This window comes from Anarhichas minor, unplaced genomic scaffold (assembly GCF_050575085.1).
Source record: "Anarhichas minor isolate MPS153535 unplaced genomic scaffold, ASM5057508v1 ptg000057l, whole genome shotgun sequence".
NCBI lineage: Eukaryota > Metazoa > Chordata > Actinopteri > Perciformes > Anarhichadidae > Anarhichas > Anarhichas minor.
In genome coordinates this window covers 720,029-736,921 of record NW_027466503.1, presented here as the reverse complement: position 1 = coordinate 736,921, position 16,893 = coordinate 720,029, and the positions used below count along the sequence as shown (strand labels likewise).

Sequence of the window (16,893 nt, the reverse complement as noted above, 5' to 3'; positions counted from 1 at the left end):
GTCTAATGTTTAATCAGTGATGATCACATGATGTCTAATGTTTAATCAGTGATGATCACATGATGTCTGTTTAATCAGTGATGATCACATGATGTCTGTTTAATCAGTGATGATCACATGATGTCTAATGTTTAATCAGTGATGATCACATGATGTCTGATGTTTAATCAGTGATGATCACATGATGTCTGATGTTTACTCAGTGATGATCACATGATGTCTAATGTTTAATCAGTGATGATCACATGATGTCTGATGTTTACTCAGTGATGATCACATGATGTCTAATGTTTACTCAATGATGATCACATGTCTAATGTTTAATCAGTGATGATCACATGATGTCTAATGTTTACTCAATGATGATCACATGATGTCTAATGTTTAATCAGTGATGATCACATGATGTCTAATGTTTACTCAGTGATGATCACATGATGTCTAATGTTTAATCAGTGATGATCACATGATGTCTAATGTTTAATCAGTGATGATCACATGATGTCTGATGTTTACTCACTGATGATCACATGATGTCTAATGTTTAATCAGTGATGATCACATGATGTCTGATGTTTAATCAGTGATGATCACATGATGTCTAATGTTTAATCAGTGATGATCACATGATGTCTGATGTTTAATCAGTGATGATCACATGATGTCTAATGTTTAATCAGTGATGATCACATGATGTCTGATGTTTACTCAGTGATGATCACATGATGTCTGATGTTTAATCAGTGATGATCACATGATGTCTAATGTTTAATCAGTGATGATCACATGATGTCTGATGTTTAATCAGTGATGATCACATGATGTCTAATGTTTAATCAGTGATGATCACATGATGTCTAATGTTTAATCAGTGATGATCACATGATGTCTGATGTTTAATCAGTGATGATCACATGATGTCTGATGTTTAATCAGTGATGATCACATGATGTCTGATGTTTAATCAGTGATGATCACATGATGTCTAATGTTTAATCAGTGATGATCACATGATGTCTGATGTTTAATCAGTGATGATCACATGATGTCTGATGTTTAATCAGTGATGATCACATGATGTCTAATGTTTAATCAGTGATGATCACATGATGTCTGATGTTTAATCAGTGATGATCACATGATGTCTGATGTTTACTCACTGATGATCACATGATGTCTAATGTTTAATCAGTGATGATCACATGATGTCTAATGTTTAATCAGTGATGATCACATGATGTCTAATGTTTAATCAGTGATGATCACATGATGTCTGATGTTTAATCAGTGATGATCACATGATGTCTGATGTTTAATCAGTGATGATCACATGATGTCTGATGTTTAATCAGTGATGATCACATGATGTCTGATGTTTACTCACTGATGATCACATGATGTCTGATGTTTAATCAGTGATGATCACATGATGTCTGATGTTTACTCACTGATGATCACATGATGTCTAATGTTTAATCAGTGATGATCACATGATGTCTGATGTTTACTCACTGATGATCACATGATGTCTAATGTTTACTCACTGATGATCACATGATGTCTGATGTTTAATCAGTGATGATCACATGATGTCTGATGTTTACTCACTGATGATCACATGATGTCTAATGTTTACTCACTGATGATCACATGATGTCTAATGTTTAATCAGTGATGATCACATGATGTCTGATGTTTACTCACTGATGATCACATGATGTCTAATGTTTAATCAGTGATGATCACATGACGTCTGATGTTTAATCAATGAATTCATTATGATAGCTTATCTGTTAGAGGAATATCTTTTTTTAATTACAATCATTTGGAATAATTGTTTGTTTTATTGTTGGTGAAAAACATTTGTTAAATTTGTCTTTAACGTTGATTTTGTTATGTTGTTGTTTTGTTGACATTTAGGTTTATTTTGTGTAAAGAAGACGAGCTTGCAAGTTTCTTGTTGATTATTTATTAATAAAACTGCAGTTGTGCTTTCAAAATATCTGAAAATGAAATAACTTGTGAGAATGACATTATCATGAGGTGGAAGTGATGTGATGAAACATTCACTGACCTCTTCTGGTTCTGTGTCTCCGTGTTCCAGCTGAAGTTCTGGTCCAGGTGTTGTCTCTGAAGACGGATCCGTGTCCTCGTCAGACGTCTATCGGACCATGAATGAACATCAAGTGGACTTCATTTATGTTCTTTCATATATGGACAAATATCTACACAGAAACATTTTAGTCAAATATGAATATATGTGCTAATATATAGCAGAAATATTAGTTTTGTACATATTTATAATTATATTTCTGAAAGCATGGATGCACTTTACACGTAATCTAACGTGTACATACCATGTGTATAAATACAAACATACAATCAAATGTAATATAATAGAAATATGCCCGTACATGATTTAATAAAGATGTGTATAATAATACAATCTCATCCTGGACTAGAATCTTCAATAAAATTCAAAAATGCATGTAATTAATTATGTTATAATATATTCCCTAGTATGTTATATAGAGATGTATAATGGCTGATTGTGGGGGGGGGGGGGGGTTACAGAGTAGGGCATGTATATGTGTATATTACTTAGATTTGTTTCTCTTATTTCTTTATTTATGTATATGTATGTATATATAAGTGCTGGGCAACGATTCAAATTCTTAATCGTGATTAATCGCATTGTTATGTGCAAAGTTCAATAATTAATTCAAAAGTAGTGTATTGTGCACTTTTATTTTAAAGTGCTGCTATATGAACAAAAGGTCAATAACATTTGGTTTAAACACTTTAAACACATCAGGTTCTTGTTAGCAGCAGTATTCCCTTTACACAGCAGCAGTTATAACACAGTTATAATGATTCTGATCATAGATATTCAGCCGGTGTTTTTTTATGTTTGTTAAATTCTCAGTAGTGATACTAAATGATGCTTATTATACATATTACACACAAAACACTTTAAAAACTCTAAAACAATGATTTAAATGAATCATTTATTTTTTTGGTATTTTGGTCAGACACGTATGCAACGCTGATTACCGTAATATGCGTGGTATTTGTTATAAATGTACGTTGGTACATAGAGGGTGATAAGAAGCTGTACAATATGTATTTTGATATTGTCACGATCCTGGACCGAAACGATCGCACGCGTGTGTGTGTGAGAGAGAGAGAGAGAGAGAGAGAGAGAGAGAGAGAGAGAGAGAGAGAGAGACACCCGGGAGGGGGGAGCGGCAGCAGAAGGAAGTGACGCCACACAAACAGCTGTTCACCGCTCGCTGCCGGGTTTTTGTGTTAAAAATGTCTGCTTAATAATAAATAACAAATGTAAGAAGTTCATAATGCCAGTTCATGAAGCTTTTGATGTTTCGTCAAACGCCGTTGCCGTGGCGACACAGTCTTCGCCATGAAAAACGAAGGTGCTTTTGAGAGGCTACAAATGCTCAAAACATAAGCAGACTTGGCACACACATTTAAAGCCCAAAATCTAGTTACATATTATGGTTTTATTGCTTCAGAGTGAGAAGTTGGCTCGATGACAAAATTGCTCGCTAGCGCCCCCTAGAAGTTGGAAAGGCAAGCCCCGACAGCCCGTATGTCCAAATGACTTCAACTTTTACAGACATGAGCAACTGAATGAGTTCTACAAAAAATCCTCTTGGGACCCTAAGCTCTGCCTCCCAACATTTTCCGCAATTTTGAATTTTGTAAAAATAAATAAAAATTCACTTCTCCTAGACACTGGGTCTGATTGGTACCAAATTTGCTGTGAATCATTATTAGATCTATATCATCAAAACGTATGAAACGTTTGTTGAAATCTTATTGCATTAAGAATATATGGCCCAATGAACTTCATAGGACGTGGCCTTCTACAGCAATATATATAACTTCAAAACCATATGGCCTATCATCACAAAATCTGTAACATATGTTCACATTGTGTCCTGTAACATACCCTCACATTTAAAAAAAATGGTCTACTGACATTGAACGACCTTCGTTTTATGTGGCGCCCATGTCGCCATGAAAGAGGAAGTTGTTGTAACTCCAAGGTACTTTATTCAATCTGCCCCAAACTTGTTCTGCACGATGCTGGTCCAGGCCTGAGCACATTTCCATGCCAACATTTTCACAAAGTCATAGCGCCACCTACTGGCAAAAGGAAATGACAAGTTTTATACTTTGATGTACTCCGACTAGGACGTTGCCCAGATCAGTCTCAAATTTGGTAAGCTAAGGCGTAAGACATTGACAATGCTTCATCGTGAATATTGTGAGTTGTCGTTAAACGCTGTTGCCATGGCAATGCGTCATTCACCATGAAAAAGGAAGCTTATTTTTCTGTGACTTAGGATGCTCAACAGGCCTTGGAACTTTGCACAGGTGTCATAGGTGATGGAAATAAATATTTCATATGGCTTTTTGGCTTGACCCTTTCAAATTGCCTCGATAGCGCCCCCTACAAATATTGTAGGTGATTCGCCATTAAACAACAAGTTGATGTAACTCCACTGGACTTGCTCAAATCTGTCCCAAACTTGCCATACTTGATAACAGTCATGGCCTGAGGATGTCTACAAGCCAATTTTCACTCAAAGTCATAGCGCCACCTACTAGCAACAGGAAGACAGCGTTATGTGACAAACGGCATCCGATTTACATGATATTTACATGATGTGGTCTATACTTGATGTAGAGCAACATAATGCATGTTTGCGCGTATTCTCTAGCGCCAAATAGTAGATACAGGAACTGGTGGAATATTTGCACTACCAAATTTCCAGCGACACAGTCCACGCGGGAAAAATACGTAAAACTCCGGGACGCGTTGTCTGATGGTCGAAGACATTCGCGCCCACGTCTGCCGGCGTCCCGCCAGTACCCCCGAGATGTGGGAAGGTGCGAGGGCCCGTACATCGCTGCTTGCAGCTTTAATTATTATTATTAATCTATTATATCCACTGCTGCTGTTATTATCAGTAGTTATTATTCTGCTTACCACTCTCATTATGAATCATTTCTAACATGCATTGAATGTGTTGTATTTCTCTTATGTTGTTCATTCTGTGCACATGACGTCTATCACACTTCTGTCCATCTGTTGATCTCTGAGGTTTCTTCCTTTTTTTACCTGTTAAAGTTTATTGGGAGAGTTTTTCTATTCCAATGTGAGGATGTTTTATACTGTACAGATTGTAAAGCCCTCTGAGGCAATTTGGGATTTTGTGCTATACAGATAAATTTAATTGAAATCAATTAATGTGGGTACAAACACACCTTCAGCCAGTGATGCTGTGTTTGTAGACCCAGAACAAGAGGCCTTCTGTCCACTGGCTCCTTATCACCAGACCATGTGACTTTACTCCACCATTATCTGTACGTGTTCTATAGGGGCTAAATACTGGAAACACCTCTGACACACCAGCGAAGTGGGCTTCCACATGATGGAAACATCTTAAAAAACGGTGCCCAGTTCAGCACGTCAGTGTTCTCAGGATGTGCTTTTTAATCCCTGCCGTTCTCATGCCGTAGATGATTGGGTTGAAACAGCTCGGGAACAGCAGGTACATGGTGCTGAAGAAAACCCGAACGGCGGCAGGAAGACCGTTTGTGATCCGATACGACAGGAAGGCAACGAGTGAGATGGTCAGACTGGCCATGATGACCAGGATGTGGGTGACGCAGGTGTGGAGAGCTTTGGCGCCCGAATTGCCGGACTTCAGCACCGAACTGAATATGACGACGTAGGAAGCAGCGATGAAGATGAAGTCGGCCACGGGGTTGAGGAATATAGTCATTAACCCGACCAGGTTGTTGATGGCGGTGCTTCCACAGGCCAGTTGCACTAACGCCATGTGCTCGCAGAAACAGTGGTTCACCACATTGGAAGCACAGAACGACAACGTTCCTGCCAGACTCACAAACAGGGAGATCATGAGGATGTTTCTAACCACGAGTGGGACGATGAACCTGAGAAATTTTGGCAAAGCCATTTGTTCATGGTAGGTGAGGGGCATGCAGATGGCGAAGTAGCGGTCCAGCGCCATCCACACCAGCAATGTGGACTGAAACGCTGCGACGAAGTGAATGAGGTACATCTGAACCAGACAGCCGGTCAGAGAGATTCCCCTCCAGTCGAATAGGAAGCTCAGCAGCATGTGGGGGACGAAGAACACCGGGAGGCTCAGGTCCACGAGGGCCATGCCGGCGATGAGGACGCACATCGGCGAGTGGAGGCTTCTCCGTGAAACGACCACGTACAGCAGCAGGGAATTGGCCGACAGCGACACCACGAACATAACGGAGAAAGGGAGGAAGAGGACGGGCCGCAACGCTCCCAGCTCACCGAAGCCGTCGAGGATGAAGTGTTTGTGAGAGGTGACGTTCTTCATCGCCATCCTAATCAGAAAAGCCTCTTCGTTCTGGGTTCTGGTTGGATCACCTGAAAACAGAGAAACACTTTTAAGAGTTCAATCACTTCTTCAAAGACACAATCTGTAACCCTCATAAACAAACACACAACACGCATCTAAATGAGGTGGAAGCCTCTGTACTGCTGCTACTAACAGTAGTACTACTGCTACACATAGAGTATACACGTACATGTACTGCTGCTACTAACAGTAGTACTACTGCTACACATAGAGTATACACGTACATGTACTGCTGCTACTAACAGTAGTACTACTGCTCCACATAGAGTATACACGTACATGTACTGCTGTTACTAACAGTAGTACTACTGCTACACATAGAGTATACACGTACATGTACTGCTGTTAATAACAGTAGTACTACTGCTACACATAGAGTATACACGTACATGTACTGCTGTTACTAACAGTAGTACTACTGCTACACATAGAGTATACACGTACATGTACTGCTGCTACTAACAGTAGTACTACTGCTCCACACAGAGTATACACGTACATGTACTGCTGCTACTAACAGTAGTACTACTGCTACACACAGAGTATACACGTACATGTACTGCTGCTACTAACAGTAGTACTACTGCTACACACAGAGTATACACGTACATGTACTGCTGCTACTAACAGTAGTACTACTGCTACACATAGAGTATACACGTACATGTACTGCTGCTACTAACAGTAGTACTACTGCTACACATAGAGTATACACGTACATGTACTGCTGCTACTAACAGTAGTACTACTGCTACACATAGAGTATACACGTACATGTACTGCTGCTACTAACAGTAGTACTACTGCTACACATAGAGTATACACGTACATGTACTGCTGCTACTAACAGTAGTACTACTGCTACACATAGAGTATACACGTACATGTACTGCTGTTACTAACAGTAGTACTACTGCTACACATAGAGTATACACGTACATGTACTGCTGTTAATAACAGTAGTACTACTGCTACACATAGAGTATACACGTACATGTACTGCTGTTACTAACAGTAGTACTACTGCTACACATAGAGTATACACGTACATGTACTGCTGCTACTAACAGTAGTACTACTGCTCCACACAGAGTATACACGTACATGTACTGCTGCTACTAACAGTAGTACTACTGCTACACACAGAGTATACACGTACATGTACTGCTGCTACTAACAGTAGTACTACTGCTACACACAGAGTATACACGTACATGTACTGCTGCTACTAACAGTAGTACTACTGCTACACATAGAGTATACACGTACATGTACTGCTGCTACTAACAGTAGTACTACTGCTACACATAGAGTATACACGTACATGTACTGCTGCTACTAACAGTAGTACTACTGCTACACATAGAGTATACACGTACATGTACTGCTGCTACTAACAGTAGTACTACTGCTACACATAGAGTATACACGTACATGTACTGCTGCTACTAACAGTAGTACTACTGCTACACATAGAGTATACACGTACATGTACTGCTGCTACTAACAGTAGTACTACTGCTCCACATAGAGTATACACGTACATGTACTGCTGCTACTAACAGTAGTACTACTGCTCCACATAGAGTATACACGTACATGTACTGCTGCTACTAACAGTAGTACTACTGCTCCACATAGAGTATACACGTACATGTACTGCTGCTACTAACAGTAGTACTACTGCTACACATAGAGTATACACGTACATGTACTGCTGCTACTAACAGTAGTACTACTGCTACACATAGAGTATACACGTACATGTACTGCTGCTACTAACAGTAGTACTACTGCTACACATAGAGTATACACGTACATGTACTGCTGCTACTAACAGTAGTACTACTGCTACACATAGAGTATACACGTACATGTACTGCTGCTACTAACAGTAGTACTACTGCTACACATAGAGTATACACGTACATGTACTGCTGCTACTAACAGTAGTACTACTGCTACACATAGAGTATACACGTACATGTACTGCTGCTACTAACAGTAGTACTACTGCTACACATAGAGTATACACGTACATGTACTGCTGCTACTAACAGTAGTACTACTGCTACACATAGAGTATACACGTACATGTACTGCTGCTACTAACAGTAGTACTACTGCTACACATAGAGTATACACGTACATGTACTGCTGCTACTAACAGTAGTACTACTGCTACACATAGAGTATACACGTACATGTACTGCTGCTACTAACAGTAGTACTACTGCTACACATAGAGTATACACGTACATGTACTGCTGCTACTAACAGTAGTACTACTGCTACACATAGAGTATACACGTACATGTACTGCTGCTACTAACAGTAGTACTACTGCTACACATAGAGTATACACGTACATGTACTGCTGCTACTAACAGTAGTACTACTGCTCCACATAGAGTATACACGTACATGTACTGCTGCTACTAACAGTAGTACTACTGCTCCACATAGAGTATACACGTACATGTACTGCTGCTACTAACAGTAGTACTACTGCTACACATAGAGTATACACGTACATGTACTGCTGCTACTAACAGTAGTACTACTGCTACACATAGAGTATACACGTACATGTACTGCTGCTACTAACAGTAGTACTACTGCTACACATAGAGTATACACGTACATGTACTGCTGCTACTAACAGTAGTACTACTGCTACACATAGAGTATACACGTACATGTACTGCTGCTACTAACAGTAGTACTACTGCTACACATAGAGTATACACGTACATGTACTGCTGCTACTAACAGTAGTACTACTGCTACACATAGAGTATACACGTACATGTACTGCTGCTACTAACAGTAGTACTACTGCTACACATAGAGTATACACGTACATGTACTGCTGCTACTAACAGTAGTACTACTGCTACACATAGAGTATACACGTACATGTACTGCTGCTACTAACAGTAGTACTACTGCTACACATAGAGTATACACGTACATGTACTGCTGCTACTAACAGTAGTACTACTGCTACACATAGAGTATACACGTACATGTACTGCTGCTACTAACAGTAGTACTACTGCTACACATAGAGTATACACGTACATGTACTGCTGCTACTAACAGTAGTACTACTGCTCCACATAGAGTATACACGTACATGTACTGCTGCTACTAACAGTAGTACTACTGCTCCACATAGAGTATACACGTACATGTACTGCTGCTACTAACAGTAGTACTACAGCTCCACATAGAGTATACACGTACATGTACTGCTGCTACTAACAGTAGTACTACTGCTCCACATAGAGTATACACGTACATGTACTGCTGCTACTAACAGTAGTACTACTGCTACACATAGAGTATACACGTACATGTACTGCTGCTACTAACAGTAGTACTACTGCTCCACATAGAGTATACACGTACATGTACTGCTGCTACTAACAGTAGTACTACTGCTCCACATAGAGTATACACGTACATGTACTGCTGCTACTAACAGTAGTACTACTGCTCCACATAGAGTATACACGTACATGTACTGCTGCTACTAACAGTAGTACTACTGCTACACATAGAGTATACACGTACATGTACTGCTGCTACTAACAGTAGTACTACTGCTCCACATAGAGTATACACGTACATGTACTGCTGCTACTAACAGTAGTACTACTGCTCCACATAGAGTATACACGTACATGTACTGCTGCTACTAACAGTAGTACTACAGCTCCACATAGAGTATACACGTACATGTACTGCTGCTACTAACAGTAGTACTACTGCTCCACATAGAGTATACACGTACATGTACTGCTGCTACTAACAGTAGTACTACTGCTACACATAGAGTATACACGTACATGTACTGCTGCTACTAACAGTAGTACTACTGCTACACATAGAGTATACACGTACATGTACTGCTGCTACTAACAGTAGTACTACAGCTCCACATAGAGTATACACGTACATGTACTGCTGCTACTAACAGTAGTACTACTGCTACACATAGAGTATACACGTACATGTACTGCTGCTACTAACAGTAGTACTACTGCTACACATAGAGTATACACGTACATGTACTGCTGCTACTAACAGTAGTACTACTGCTACACATAGAGTATACACGTACATGTACTGCTGCTACTAACAGTAGTACTACTGCTCCACATAGAGTATACACGTACATGTACTGCTGCTACTAACAGTAGTACTACTGCTACACATAGAGTATACACGTACATGTACTGCTGCTACTAACAGTAGTACTACTGCTACACATAGAGTATACACGTACATGTACTGCTGCTACTAACAGTAGTACTACTGCTACACATAGAGTATACACGTACATGTACTGCTGCAACTAACAGTAGTACTACTGCTACACATAGAGTATACACGTACATGTACTGCTGCAACTAACAGTAGTACTGCTGCTACACATAGAGTATACATGTACTGCTGCTACTAACAGTAGTACTACTGCTACACATAGAGTATACACGTACATGTACTGCTGCTACTAACAGCAGTACTACTGCTACACATAGAGTATACACGTACATGTACTGCTGCTACTAACAGTAGTACTACTGCTACACATAGAGTATACATGTACTTCATAAACACGCCCAATTTTTGGATTCAACCCACAACTAATATTTCTCAAATCCAGTGAATCGTCCGATCATGATTGAGCGTGAACACAAGGCTCACACTTCTACACACCCAGGACGTGATGACGACGTCTCATCCTGTGTCTTCTCTGATCCACATTATTTACCACAAACACTCAACACACAATTACTATTATTGTTATTGTTTACAAAATATTGTGCTATTAATCTACTGCATGTGTGACCCTCCTCTGGTCACTTCTACCCTTTAACATCTTAATCCAGAGTGTGAGGATTAGACGCTCGGACCTCTGAGGGAATAAACAGTCAACAGAAGAACGTCGTCTGGTTTCACGGTCAAAACACCACGACACACACACACACACACACACACACACACACACACACACACACACACACACACACACACACCAAAGAACTGTAAACACACTGAACATAAAAGGCATTAATCATAAAGATCATCTAACCTGACACGTCATATCTAGAGTGAGATATATTAGTAAGTACAGTCAAATATACAAACCGATGTAGAACAATGTGAGGTAACCTTCAGCACTGGACGGACCATGAAGCTTCAGGTAGCTCGTGGTGTTTGGGAGTCGCTCAGGAAAGCTGTCCCCGACGTACCGCTGACTCAGCGCTTTAATACCCTCCGTCACACCAAAGTCCCAGAAAGCATCAGGATCACACAAAGCTGAATAACAAAGTAAGCGTGCAACCATTACGGGGGTTTCTTTGGGCAGATATTGAATATAATATTCATAACTATGTTATAATCAGTGTATAATCACCCAAAATTAAGAATCGTTATGTTTTCATTACCTTAGAAAAAATCATTAATGTCTACTTCCCTGGAGTCGGCCATCTTGCCCCGCCATGTTTCTACAGAAGCCCTCAATGGACAAACTGAACACAAAGACTTTTGAGTTTTAGGTTATCTGAAGGTAGCACCGACATCACTGGTGCTTTTTAATATTTGGGGAATTGGGGTCCAAGAACGACTGCATCCTGTAGCTCGCCATCCAAACTTTACAGGTGATCCGGACGATCCGGAACCCTGACTCACAAAAAACCTGACCTAAAAAAAGGTCACAAGGAATAATGAATGAACATGAACCTTTAAAGGATAAATATAAATATTTCTCATGTTGTACATCATATTAAGATATATGTCACTTTGAATTATTCACAGTGTTTTTAGTTTTAACAACTGCACAGAGTTAATCACTCAAACAAAAAGAAACAACCCAAAATAATTACAGGGCTAAAATGAAAAGCCTTACACAAATCCAATAACAATTTATTCAAACGAGCTATGCTAACCGCTAAGCTAGCAGGAGCTAGCTAAATGCTAGGCCAGCTGGAAATTAAATTCAGTCTTGTTACAACTCACCCCTGACTGCAGAATTAGTTGAGAAACCACGCGGTCTAGTTACGATGCAGAACGTTCACTTGCTGTCCGGCAGAACCAAACGTAAACAGGAAGTAACCTGTCTAACCCGCATATTTATTGCAGCGCGCAGTCCGCGATTGGCTACGTAATTTGCGTTACAATAAGCTATATTAAAACAGTATCTTGATCTGAGGGTTACACTTGTCTGCAAAGAAGTGGGGACGGCTGGAACCGCTGGAGGGCCTGATGATGAAGTTGATCCAGGAACCCACAAAGAGCTCTTTTAATAAGCAGGAGTTTGGGGGTTGGAGGTCATAGACGGGGAAGGGGAAGCATGGCTGTCTGATAAGGAAGAAAGGATAAATTATCCTCAGACGGGCCGGTGGGTTCCCAGGTTGCATTTTCACAAATGCGTTCCACCTTTTTTGCTCTCCACACAGACGTTTTACCTGCATTCAACCAAAATCTACTCATACAACAAACAGAAACCAAATTGCCTCTGCAAGTTACAGTTCAGCAAACAATTTGTCAGTCCTTTGATCCACCAAACCCGACGGCTGGCATGGACGTCTCCTTCGTTTCGGTACGCTTCCGCGTTAAAGGGAGAGCTGAATTATCCAACGTGCAGCAGCTGTGTTACTCAACTCACCTGGCACTGCCCTCCACAGCGAGTTACAACACTACCTGCACTGGTCCAAGTATACGACAACATATTCCAGAAAACCAGACTGACCAACTATTTGGTCCTTTTTCACAGACTTGCCCTGCTCCCAAAGGACCCATGTGCTGGTGTGGTAGTCTGCTGATCCTGAACCATAGGATCACCTCCTCACTGGGGACCGGAACCCCTTGTTTTTGGTTGTCAGGTCCACGTATCTGATCCGGCCTGAAGGAAAGGAAGGACGTCTTTGAGCGGTGCGCAGAAATATTCAGTGTTATTTTTACACAACCAAGTCATGAGTGGTTACTCTGTAGGATCTAAAGGTTGGCCGGAGGGGATCTATGGGGTCAAGAAGAAGGCACCCACCAATACCTAGGTCTCCAATTCTGAGGACTGTAGTGAAGTCTGTTTTTAATCAGAAATTAGTTGTAACTACCTGAGGGACCTGAATCACCACGAGTAGAGGGGCTGCCACAATATTCTAGCTCCATGCATCCTGATCCGGGGCTCGTCCCCCTGGAGATGTCCTTTTAAGGTATACTCTGCCCTCAGCTCTCCTCCGTATTAACATGTAAGTGACACACAAAGTATAAAAGTCAAAATTCAGTTGGCAAATTTAACATAAACCAAACCTTTCCGTGAGCATTTGAGCAGTGATTTCTTGTATTATTCCTAATGAATCATTAACATAGTACTAACCAGGTTAACCTGCTGGGGGACCCCGTGTGGGTAGAATGTGACCTTCCGTGTGCACTAGGGCGGATGAGATTCAGTACCTCCAAGTCTGAGTTCATGGTTCTCTGCTGGAAAACGGTGGATAGCATCCTCCGAGTCACTGCCCAAAGAGAGGGAGTTAAAGTATCTCTTGCTCTTGTTCGCCATTGAGGGTAAAATGAAGCGTGAGATGGATGGGCAGCTCAGTGCGGCATCAGCAGTGATGCAAGTGTTGTACCCGACTGTTAAAGCTCTCGATTTACTAGACCATCTACATTCAGACCCTCGCCTATGGGCTTTGGGTAGTGACCAAAAAAATGTGATTCTTCCTTCATAGGGAGTCTGGGCTCAGCCCTAAAGACAGGGTGAGGAGCTCAGACATCCAAAATGAACTCTGAGTAGAGATGCTGCTCCTTCATGTCGAAAGAGACCAGCTGAGACAGTTTAACATCTGATCGGGATCCTCCTGGACGCCTACCTTTTAGAGGTTTCCAGGGCACATCCAACTGGTAAGAGGCCCCGGGGTAGTCCCAGAACACGCTGGAAGGATTATATATCTGGTCTGGTCTGGGAACGCCTCAGGGTTGCTCAAGATGAGCTGGAAAACATTGCTGGGGAGAGGGACGTCTGGAATACTCTGCTGCCCCCTGATAAGCAGAAGAAAATGGATGGATGGGACCCTGTGTAACCACACAGGAATACTAGTCTGCCTCAGGTTACAAGTTAACATTTCAGTTCATATTGTGCCATGTTAGCACAATATGAACTGAAATGTTACATGAAGTATTGTACATTCATGAAATATTACAATTGTTTTTAAGACATTGTCTGTATCAAAGACACAGCACCATTAGAAGTTCAGTGTTTCTGCATATTGTCAAACACATTTACAAGTTATCAGATCTCTGTGTGATTGTCATACAAACAAACTGGGCCCTTCAGGGCCTCTAAAGCTCTGGGGCCCCAGGGGGCCTGGTTCAGTATTACTGTTGAAAAGAGCAGAGAATACGTTACGTTGATTTACACAGAAAATAAACAGGTTGATTTTAATTATCTACACTAGTTAATATATACATATGTATAATGTATTATCGCAGTATATACAGCGGTATCGTCGGCAAATGTCAAAGATATATTGGAGGTCATTTAGAAACAATGTGTCCATTACAATTTTATTTTTACACTATGTTATGTGTTATATAAACGTTTTAAACTCTCAAATTATATCCAGAATCAGTTGGGCTCTAACTTTGTGTCATGGAGGTTTTAAGTCCACCTGGATAGAAACAAGGTCTTTTTCCAAACTTCCCATGACTTTGCTATTTTTATACTTATACAGGTTTATATACGAGATGTATTTACATGTGTTCTGTGTCACTAAACAACCTTGTTTCTGGTTGTTGAAGCCTTTTTGCCATAGTACTTGATGTAAACCCACATCTCTTGATTTCCCTGTGTTTATCAGAAAATGAATGCAGAGTTGTATTTTCTGTATAAATCTCTGAACTGCTTCCAGAACTAAAGGAGGTGAAGACCACCTGGACCTAAGCTCTGCAGGTCAAAGCTCTGTTAGTTGTCCTTGTTGTGGACATAAGGACATGGAGGACTCATCGTGTTTACTGTATCTTTGACACTAATGAGTCCCGGAGGAGCTCCTCTCTGTAGCAGCTTCATCAACAGCAGCTATTTCCATCAGTAACCAACACAAGGCCAAACCCAGAGGAGACTGTGGACACTTGGACACTCTGGGGCTCCAACCAGCTTCACCAACAGCCAATCAGCACTCACGCACTGCATCATGGGAGGACGCTCTGCTGTCGCCGTGGGTACTACAGGAAACACAGCAGTGTTTGGGCTCCTGTGTAGTGAGCACAGGAACGATCACGTGTTCCTGTTTCTCTGGCAGCCACCAGACAAACGTATTACTGAGAGATTAGAAACTCAAGAGGACGGCTCAGGAAACAAAGCTGGTTTATCCCCACCCATCATTTTCCAAATCATCATCATTTTAGATAGATTAATTCAAAAGAACTAGTTTCAATTAATTTCTATAAAAAAAATCTTTCCAATAAATAATCCATCACATTAAACACTTAAACACCTTTACGTTCTGTCAACACTGTGATATCGTAGCGGTGAAGTGGTTAAAACCAGGGATGGTTGGAAATATGTCCACCGAAGACATCTGGTCTTCAGAGCCTGTAAAGGTCTGCGGCTGTCAGAAGGATTCAAAATGGTTCCTGGACAATCTTATACAACTGCCAAAATAAATACGGGAAAATTGTGTCAAAAGATCTGTCTCCTTCAGTTTGTGACTAGTTTGTGAATAGATTAAGGCTGAGAACTTCTGAAGGTCAAAGGAGTTGATCAGAGCAGCTCTCTCTGGAGACTTGTCTCTTAGCCTCACTCATCCACTCTGTCCAGCTGTTGTCCTGATTAGGTCCCTCAATAAAAGTAGTTAGAAAGTAGGACGTTTGAACTTTATTGTCATTAATTTGCTACTGCAGTAAAAATGTAAAATAACTGTGACGGTGATCACACAGAGAAATGTTACTCGGACTCTGATCCAGAACCAGGTAACAGCTGATCCTGCTCTCATGGTCCTCAGCTGTCTTTGGGACATCGACAGGGCCAGAGGACACACAGCAGGCGTCTCATCTCACAATACAATCTTTAAAATGTGCTTCAATATCACCCACAACTCCAAAGCCTGCTTGGTTCCCTGGAATGAGGCAACTACCTACCTACCTGTCTATCAACCTACCTGTCTACCTACCTGTTGTAGTGTTATTGCTGGTAGCAGTTTTAATAAATAACAAATTAATTAACATCAAATTATGTAACGATTATTAATAACTCAATTATGAATTATAAACCCATGAATTTGTCTAAAAATAATGATGGTACTCAGCTTCCGCGATGCGACACCATTAGAATTTAACACAAGATTACATTTAGGATGCCACCTCATTTTGGAAAAATAGAGAAAACTTCCAAATATGATATTAATCAATTCAATGTTAATCTGAGGGTTGA

At 40.7% G+C, this 16,893-nt stretch overlaps 1 protein-coding gene across 1 annotated transcript; it reads right to left on the bottom strand.

The window, feature by feature from the left end:
- Positions 1–5,492: 5,492 nt before the first annotated feature.
- Positions 5,493–14,025, bottom strand: LOC142932543 (olfactory receptor 52E4-like). Its single transcript, XM_076076440.1, has 3 exons — positions 13,920–14,025; positions 11,613–11,783; positions 5,493–6,460 (listed from the first exon to the last, which is right to left on the bottom strand). The coding sequence occupies exons 1-3, from the start codon at positions 14,023–14,025 to the stop codon at positions 5,493–5,495; spliced, it is 1,245 nt and encodes a 414-aa protein (XP_075932555.1).
- Positions 14,026–16,893: the final 2,868 nt, after the last annotated feature.